Genomic DNA, 10,176 nt, shown 5'->3' with positions numbered 1-10,176 from the left:
CCAAAACCGGAGAAACGAGGTTCCACTGTATTTCCAAAATGTGTTCAACAAGGTGCATTTACAGTATTCAAATAATGCATTTGGATAACTCACTGACAAACATAACCTCACGCAACGAAAGAAAAAAAGAAAACAACAGTCAAAGACGAGAAGTCTATGCTGGCTCCCCTGTTCAAGTATTTTATTCATTGGATTACTGTACTGTATACATTTTTAGATGCCTTGTATTTGCACGGAAAGTGCCCGATGCGTTGTATTTGCAAGGAAAGTATCCGATGCCCTTAAAACATCGTGGCTTATCAAATTTCCTATGACGAGGGTAGGAAGTCTTTCACTTCCATCTGCATCTCCTTTTATAAAGTCCATTTGGGCTAGGCATAAAAAAACCAATGCAGTTTCATTAGCATTGACAATATTGTTTGTTGATATAGATGTTGAATGTAAAGGCAGTTTTAAATTACAAGTCTGAATTGTTTTCCATTTAAATATGACATATGGGGGCAGTTTTCTTCCATCTGTGGTTACACAAAGCATAAGTGTACACCCAATATCGAAAACTAGGTGAGCCAGGAGCATGTTGCCAACACTGATGCAAATAAAACCTGCACCCCAATTTCGTGCCTCAAATTTTTTTAAAAAATATGCGGGGATTATGCATGTAAATACGGTATTTAAATAATTTTATACTCAAATTTAGAACCATTTAGTGATGTAGACCTTTTCTGGAAAGACAAAATAATTCAGGATCTTCTGTTAGTTGCAGGAGGTTCTGGAGAAAAAGTCTGGATAAATCTGAAAACTATGAGATTTAATTAAAATGGACATTGTAATAACAATTTTGTCAAAATTATCTCCATAGATTATAGGAAAAAATCCAGCATCTTGGCATCTTCAAAACCCACAAGAGTAGTTAGCGGAATGAAAAAAACATTATTTATTATTATTATTATTATTATTATTATTATTATTATTATTATGATAATAACAGATATGACATTTTTGTTTAAGAAAATAGCTTTCTAATGACCGATTTTTATGTGGTTCTATAAACTCGCATACAGTAAATAAATTAAAATACGTGAAATTTCTTTTATAAAGGTAGAAGCATGGTGAAAATGAATATTATATCAGAATTTTTGATAACTTTGATTATTATTTTTGATATAAAAATTCAAAACTTTAGCATTTTATACCAAAGGATTATTCATTTTCATCAGACTGGATTTTCAAACTATGAAGAAGTTTAGTTGCAACAAAATCAAACAGAGAGTAAAAAAAAATGAAACATACATTTGAAAAAATTCAAGGACTATTGTACTTTACAACTCTGTCAAGAAGACCCTGTATAATGAAAAACTGGTATTTTTGCACTGTACTTCCTACTGCTTACAAATTTACAAGGTTTGCAATAGTTTCTTATGTTAGAAAGGACTACATGTTGTGGATGACCTGTTACAAAGCATTGATACCAGTTATGGATGGGTTCCAGTTCATGGAGGTTGCTCTGAAGTGCCGGTAATCACAGGGGCTATTTGATAAATAAAAAATTGCACAATGAGGAAGTACTCATGGAAAATTTCTGTTTGTTATGTTCATTCTTGTTTCTTCTTCTTGCTGCTGCTGTTGAGTATAGTGATGAATTGTCATGAAGATGCCAGAATTTTGCTGATCAAATGTAGGACTTTCTGATAGAGGAATGATTCCCTGCAACGCAAAATAATAATTACATTTCTTCAACTGTAAATAAGAGAAGAATATTTCCATTGCAGGAATGATCAATAAAAATCACAATACCCTTTAAAAGTTAGGGACATTTCATCAAAGGCAATATAACAGAATACATAATGTAAAGAGAAAAGCGTAACTTACATCTACCAGTGACTGCAGATGAAATATGCTTCAAAGTGAGAAAAACCACAAACATTACTGCCACAAATTAAAACTTTTTACCTCTCATACATGAAAGTCAGCAGATCTCTGTTTAGTTACTCATTATAGCATTACTTTTAATTTAGGCATATACTTAGGTTGGCTGAAAAGTATTTTTGTATACAAGTTCTGGGCTGTCTTTACATAATCTTGGGAAGAAAAGCAGGTGGTACCTGAGGAGAAAGAACTTCAATTGTAGTCTATCTTGGATGTTTTAGGGAAAACATTGCATATATGGTGGAATTTTGAAGATGCTGTTCACTTTGAAATGGTGTCGTATGACCAGCCAAGCAGCCAGATTTAATCAGCAGAAAGTATGTTATATTGTAGAAAGACAAAACTTCAGTAAAATGAGTCAAGGAAACTCCATGAATTAGATGGACTGGAACTGCTACTTCATTCAGCATACAGTCCAGGAGTTACAAATTCCAGCTATTAGTTTATTCTAGTCCATAGTATCATCTCTTCAAGGAAACGGTTTTGCTAATTTTGAAAAAAAAAAAACAACAACCTGGCATCAACCAGCAATTGAACCTAAGTCGTTCGAGTGGAAAGCCAGCAGCTAAGCCCGAACACTAGAAACAAAATTTGATAATCTTGAAGAAAAAATCCCCATAAAATGTTGATGCAGAATTCTTTGTTACCAAATTCATGGATTGGTATTGGTAACAACAAACTTAGATGCCGGGAGAGAGAGAAAAGCTATGGAAAGTGATATCCTTTATGTCTGTAATAATAATAATAATAATAATAATAATAATAATAATAATAATTTAAAAAAAAATTTGTGGGCCTGGCGCTGGTCAGAAGTGTTGGACACATGCAATTCAGCCTTTCTCGAGGCCTGACTGGCAAGATGAACTTCACTTGGAATAGGAGGACCTCTCCCTGTTAGTCTCTTTGATGTTGGGGTGAAGAACTTGTATGGTAAAAGGAAGCAGTGCCCACAAATCCAGTCATTATAGTACTGGTGTACAAGAAGTCCACTGGAATTCAATCTAAAATGAGAGAGAAGTTGAATACTGGATATTGGTAAAAATGAAGAAATGAAGAATTACAGTATAATGAGTACTGTAAGAAAGATTTAAAAGCATTTTATTTGTCATTCACAGATAGGCCTACGGTAATCTTTGTTAGCACTGCTGTATTCACTTGCAGAATTTGAAGCCTTGTCATCACCACTCCAAAATCTTCCATTGGTATCCTTATTTTGCTTGTCGGTGTCAAGTTGTGATTAGCGCTTGACATCCATTAAATGTACAGGTTTTTATAGTGTGCCTGAAATGGTCTATTTTAAGTACACATGAAGCAGGTGAAGCACTGAGGTCATTCCACCTAGTATGAAAACTAGGTTCATATTCCCTGCTACTAATCTTCTCTTTCCTTCTTTTGTTAAGTGGCAACCAAAACTATACATGTTCATCCTCCTCACTTTAAACAGGGCTCCATGAGGTTGCTCCCACACACTTCTAATCCAGCCAAAAAAACGCAGTATATGCAACATCCATCCTCCTGCACCTTTACAACAATCCCCGGTGGAAAGATTTCTTGGGAACTGTTTTCCTAAATTGGCTTATAGACTCTCAAGACTAAGGGCTTGTACTACGACTGTCAGATAAACAGCCAGATACATAGGCTGCAGTTTTGCAAACTAGAAGTTACATATTTTCTTGCGTACTACCAATGGATTTTATCGACGGTATTGTTATGCGGAAGACGTAGTAACATTTTTATTGCTTTGGTAATAAGGTTACTGAAAATATAGTGAAATTTAGCATTGTGGCATACGTGTTCCCTGGTGTTTTCGTTTGTTTAGCGTTATTCCTTTTGAAATGGTATTACTAGAGTCCAAGATCAGACTCTTATTAAGCTATAATGTGGAAGTTCAGGTCAAACACAGAATTAGGACTGAAATCTACACATACGAAGAAATGTTAAAATTAATTATGTAACGAAACTCAGAAACTGTTGTAGAAAATAAAAAGACTGAAAATGTAACCTGGACGCAAAAAGTTAAGATTCAGGTTATGTATCTTATCAAATAATTCCTACCACGCGGTATAATCATGGATTTTTCCTAATACTATTAACGAGGATGCATGTTATGGCGAAAGTCAAGTTTATATTAGTAATTAATGCCACTGTATGTGGCGTAGGATCATTAATTTTATTATTAATTCAATTTATTGTTGCTATTTAATAAGTATGCCTGGTTAGTTTCTTTTTTCCAAGACTGTTAGAATAGTAACTGGCAAGCATTTATCTCATTTTAGTGTAAATACTTAGTTGCAAGTTGTTATGAAGTCAAAGAAATATAACCTCTTTAACGTCCTCATTCGACGGACGAATCACTATGAACAACGTCGTATACCTTTACTTCATACGTGCATCGCGGATAGATTTGGAATTCAGCCCAAGCTTTTGACACACACTCTAATGATTTGGAAATGTGCACTATCACCTCTAGCACCCTACCGACTAACATTTAGAAGGAAAAAAAATTATGGACTATTGGGGCTCGAATCCATAAATAACTGCGTGGCAGCATCAAACAATGTTGCCGCAACGACTACGGCTACCTAAGAAGCTTGCTGTTGAGTTGCTTGCGCGCAATTCGTATAATGAGTAGCAAGAAATATTTTATAAATATATACATAGATTACATTATAACAACGTATTTTTTGTAGAGCATCATGCAAATGTAGATTCGTCTGATGTGTAGCCATCTTGATTCTTACAGTAGCGTCCCCGATAGGAGCAAAGTCCCAGATAAGGGCGTTAACTGCCTCTCCAACTTCGGCATAGCTAAACTCGAGAATATTCTCCCAGATTGCACATAAACGATAGTTGTAGTAAGGGTTTTCAACCGAACTTCCAGATAAATGCGCAAACTGCCACATAAATTTAAACCCAACTTATATCTGGCTGTCATAGTACAGGCCCTAAGTAATGTTTAATAAATACATATGTTTCAAGAAAATGTTGTCGTCATAAATTTTTTCCCTGATTATGTCCTGTAAAACCTGGGTGTGTGTCTTGTGCAATGGCATGTGGTACGTGAGAAAATAGGGTAATTCTACATATCCTGACTGACACATACACCTAGGTTGAATTCAAAGAAGGAAAACTTAGAGATCAAAATGGGTCAGACAAAGTGACAGGTTTTTTGCACTCCTCTTCAATTGCGTCCTTGAAAATGGCCCAAGTAATTGTCCAGAGTGGGGTCTATCTACGTCACAAGAGTATAGGGCTGACAGATTGTCTGGCCTTTGTAGACGAGATGGTACTGTACACAAGTACGAAGGATGAGTTCTCCACCTAATCAATAGTTTATTTTACATAGTGTCAATATTATTTACATAAAAGAACACTACCAGTTTCGACCTGTAAATAGGTCATCTTCAGCTGTTGAAGAACCTGCTTAATAGCGACTGAACAAAATAAATACTACTAAAATTAAAATTAAACAAGAATACCATTAAAATAAACATGAAGGTCACTATTCTAAAAAAATACTTAAGGTTAAGATATATACATATGGTACAGTTTTGGGGGTTAGAGGGCTTTTTCCCTGGCCCCATGATTTCTATTACTGTGCTTTGCTGCCAGTCAATGACGCAAAACTCAACTTTACCTAAGCTAACAGCTTGCCCCTCGAAGGCGCAATATACTCGGTGTTCGAGAATTCAAGGTCATTTCCTCTTATCACGCAACTTACTATGACCGACCCGTGGCGAGGGCTCTTATCTCTGTTGGAAATCACATGCCGTACACAAGGGATGACAAAGAACATTTTCAGGTCTGGGGAATATATGATCGTACTAAGCAGTAGAGGCGAAATATCGTGACATGTTAAGTGAGGGATTTTTAATAGAGATTTACTATGATGGACGTCGGGACTTCAAATTTATGACGTGCTAAGTGGGAAAACAAATTAATGAGGAGAGTACTAATGAGATTTCTCTGTATACAGAAATAATGTAACCAAAGTATAAACGTATGGTCCAATCTACATGCCTCACGTTTAGGAATACGCCTCTTAGGAAATGCTAACTGCCACATGTAATGATTATTAAAATTAATATCTGGTAGCTTGTTCTTTCCTTTTTATTGTATAAATTGATTTGTTATAATTTAGTTGCAGTACATACCGACTAGCTGGCTTACAGATGCATAGATGATCCTGAGGTATTTCAAAGTATTCCCCAACACCTGGATCTATAAAAAAATAACAAAACATTACACTAGTAGCATCATATAGAGTACGGATAAAATGAGAGGAAAACCCAAAAAGAGCATGTAAATCTTCAAGCTATTCAAGATATTGAACGAACATTGATTGAAGACTGATATATGAAGTAACAATAGAACTATACAGAATCTAACATTGCTACAATGGAGGCAAGAGCTCATATTGACTGTAGGAAACATGGTTGTTAGATGATGGATCATTATCTCATATATACGTGTTGTCTCCTGTTCGTGAGAAAAAAAAAACACGTTGCCGTGACTTATGACTCGACCCTCGTACATACATCCTATTGTACACTGTTAAACCTTTTAGCATTCAGTCTGCAAGCCTCTGTGATAATTAACTTATTAATCCTCCCTCTGTAACCAGCTCTGTAGCTTCTTTTAGTTGTACACCTCTTAAAACTTGGTCTCCCTCTACGACTCTTAGTTGGTTAAGAAATTGTTTTCAATGTCATTTAGGAATAAGTTTGCTATTATTCCTGGTAATGGTGAACCCAGAGTTAACCCTTCCTTTTGACAGTAGATTTTTGTCAGTGAACGCAAAACCACTTCAGTTTAAGGTTGTTCTTATAAGGTTATACAAGATTTTCCATAAAAGTCGGGGAAGATAACAAACTCGCACAAAAACATATTAGAATTGGTATCAAACAGCAAATGGTTTGTTTAAAAATTTTCGCGGATGTTTTCCAAACAGTCGCTTACTTATTAGAACGTATTTTCTAGTTCCAATAGTCAACATGCATATTCAGTTTCAGTCCTAAAATAGCATCACTCCAGAGGCTTGTTCCATTTTCTTACTTCAAACGGCATCACCTAACCAAGGTTTACCGAGGGCGTATTATGAAAACATATTTCGAGCTCCCTGTCGATTAATGATATCCTTTTCACTATAATTTTGCATGGGAATAGCCTTTCTGTAATTTAACCAGATGCAAAAGTACCTACATAACCTAACCTCTGAATTAGTTATGCACACCGCTGTATCTTGAGAAGAAGAAGAAGTATCACATTCTTATTTTATTTCAGTACATAGTATTAAAATTATGCAGTCATTTACTTCAGGCGTTATTTCTAAGGAGTTAACTGCTGTCAGTGCACTTACTGCAGAATCATGTTCTCCCAATGTTTGTTTACTCCAGTTGGAGTTGTGGGGAGAGCTCGATCATGCACTTAACGAGGAACCGATACAGAAGATGATCGATCGCATTCAATATAAACTCTGGAGTAGAGTCGAGACCAACTACGATTGCAAAAACGAACATGCCCAAATTTAGCCGTAATAATGGATGATTCCATAAAAAGGTTCTCATTGTAACTGAAGGATATTGCAGAGATTAATATAGGAATTTTCAAAGGGCATAATAATATTGTCATTAAAATGGGGTTCTCTTCTACTGTACTAGAGTGGCCGCGGCTGGATGTGTATCAGAGTCTGATGTCTGACTTTAGCCCTGACGGCCCATGCTCTAAATCCCCCTTCTGCCTTGAATCATCCTTAGCAAACTTATGACGTCTTTTTCATAGGTTTTTAATATGCCATCACCATAGCAAAGGGAAATAAATACTTGAGAGTTTTAACATTTCCTTATGATAAATGCGGGTTTTGTTCTAATGTGAATTATGTTAAATCAAATCTAAAATTGCACTGCTCTTATGGAATAATTTTTGGGACTTTAAATTTCTTCTATTAAATGCGGGTTTATGCTAAATCGAGGTCACACAAAATCGGGGGTATACTACATGGATCACTACAAATCAAACTTCCATTTATATACAGTAGAAGTCCGTTGTAGCGGGAATTCATAACGGCAACAAATTTACTCACTATAACGGATTATCGTTATATCCAATTTTTGAAAGATTGGGAAAATCCTCATACACATTAAAATCGGTATGAAACGGCTATCAGTGTGTTCAAAACTTGCATTTTTACGGATAATATTCAAACAGCGTCACGTAAACTAACCGTATTATACGTATCATGAAAACATATTTCAAGGATCAGTACAGAAATGATAACCTTCTCGCTATAAATTTAACATGATAATAGGGTCTGACACATCCCACTCTGATGAGTCTAGTGTCAGACCTAAGGCGAAACGCTGGTTAATAGAGCAAATGCCCGAAAAGCCTTACATCTGATCCGTTTTTTGATAATAGCCTTTCCGAAATTTAACCAGATACGAGAAAATATAAAACTAAGCTCTGAAATCAAAGATGCACTCTGCCATATCATGAGGTGTATCCCATTCTTACTTATTTGCAATATTTAGCATTAAAATCAAGTGACTGTTTATTCAACCTTTATTTTTAACGAGTTAACAACTGCTATCGCAAATGTTATTTACACATTTATTATGAAAACATGTTCTCTTTCCTTTCCATTTTTATTTACGGAACAGCAGTCGACGGGTATTACTAATCGATTTTGACATCGCTTTTGAATGTCGACAAGAGAGCTCGCTAGTGGACATAGTGAGGAAATGATACTGAAGATAAATATCTTATTGTAATCGATCGCATGCAATATAATCACTGCATGCATAAATAATGGTAACGGAAAAAATTTTACACGCTTAATCGCTCGTAATAACGGATGCGTCAGTGATAGGGCTCTCGCTGTAACCGAAGGATAACACACAGTTTAATACAGGAATTTTGAAGGGGCAGACAAAAACTGTCGTTATAATGGTGTTCTCATTATATGCCTACTCGCTATAGTGAACTTCTGCTGTAGATAGATATAATTACCTGCTGAAGCACGAGGCACAAAACTGAACTGCATACGAACAGCAGGAACAAGAGTAGGTCTGGTTTCTGCAAAGCTGATAACTTCAACAGGAATGTCCTGCAGCATCTTTAGGAATTGTTCATGAAGATTTAGCAATGCAGGAGAATCTAAAATTATAAATAGTAAACAATAAAACTGCAAAATTACAAAGCACATCATATCAATGTTACAAAATGTTTAAGTTCCCAGATAGAAACCATAATTTCATTTTGACTACATATGTTAAAACATTCAAGCTCTTTACGCCTTTTCAATAGCAAAATTACCAGCACTTCACTCCAGTGTGGCAGTGGGCTACTAAGTTGGATTGCCACACCTTTCCAAAATGCTGGTGGCTAGTGTGCTGTTGAGAAACCACTGCAAGCTTCCAATGTGGGACAATGCAGTGATGGTGCACTAGGGGAAGTATGTACCTCCACTTGTATAAATGCCTGTCTTAGGCTTTTATATTTAAAAAAGTTCCCAGAAGGAAACCATAATTTACTTCATCAACTGCAAATGTTAAAAACATCAATGCTCTTTAGGCTTTTTCAATTGTGAAATTACCGGTGTTTTGCCTGAGTATGGCAGTTGGCTCATCCGTTGGACTGCCACACCTTTCCAAAATGCTGGCAGCTAGTGCGCTATTGAGACACCACTGCAAGCCTCCTACGTAGGGCAATGAAGTGACAGTGCACTAGGGGAAGTATGTATCTTCACTTGAGTTCATGACTGAGAAGGTCTAAAGAGCTTTAATGTTTTAACATCTGCAACTGATGAAATTAAATTATGTTTTTCTGCAGGGAACTTAATTTTTGATATAAAAGCCTAAGGCTGGCATTTACCGGTATATAAGATGTACATACTTCCACTGTTGCACCACTGCTGTATTGTCTTGTCCTACACAGGAGGTTTGCAGTGGTGTCTCAACAGTGCACTAGCTACCAGCATTTTGAAAAGGTGCGACAGTCCAACGGATGAGCCCACTGCCACATGGGGCGAAACACTGGTAATTTCACGACTGAAAAGGCCTAAAGGGCTTGAATGTTTTAATATGTTTATAACATTTTTCTGAAAGGAATACGAAGGAGTTACTTTGGACCTTAATCATCATCGATTTCCTGGCATCTACAATAATGCCTGTGGATATATTTTAATGTATTTATACATGTATTTTATGTCTTTTACAGTGGCATTCTCCCCACTAAAAAAAATTGAGATAA

The 10,176-nt window shown here is 36.0% G+C and overlaps 1 protein-coding gene across 3 annotated transcripts in view; it reads right to left on the bottom strand.

The window, feature by feature from the left end:
- Window positions 1-961: 961 nt before the first annotated feature.
- LOC136878911 (protein SERAC1) overlaps window positions 962-10,176 on the bottom strand; it is a 115,301-nt gene continuing 106,086 nt past the window's right edge. For 2 of the 3 annotated variants that reach the window (XM_067152512.2, XM_067152515.2), the window contains 3 exons: window positions 8,935-9,081; window positions 6,081-6,147; window positions 962-1,704 (listed from right to left, as the gene is read on the bottom strand). In XM_067152512.2, the coding sequence (XP_067008613.2) occupies window positions 1,644-1,704; window positions 6,081-6,147; window positions 8,935-9,081 (275 nt within the window). In that variant the 3' untranslated portion in view covers window positions 962-1,643. The remainder of the gene's footprint in view (window positions 1,705-6,080; window positions 6,148-8,934; window positions 9,082-10,176) is intronic. The other variant, XM_067152514.2, reaches the window with a different exon arrangement.

The sequence above is a fragment of the Anabrus simplex genome, chromosome 8, assembly GCF_040414725.1.
Source record: "Anabrus simplex isolate iqAnaSimp1 chromosome 8, ASM4041472v1, whole genome shotgun sequence".
Classification (NCBI taxonomy): Eukaryota; Metazoa; Arthropoda; class Insecta; order Orthoptera; family Tettigoniidae; genus Anabrus; species Anabrus simplex.
Note: the sequence above shows the minus strand (reverse complement) of the source record. Positions and strands in the feature narration are given on the sequence as shown.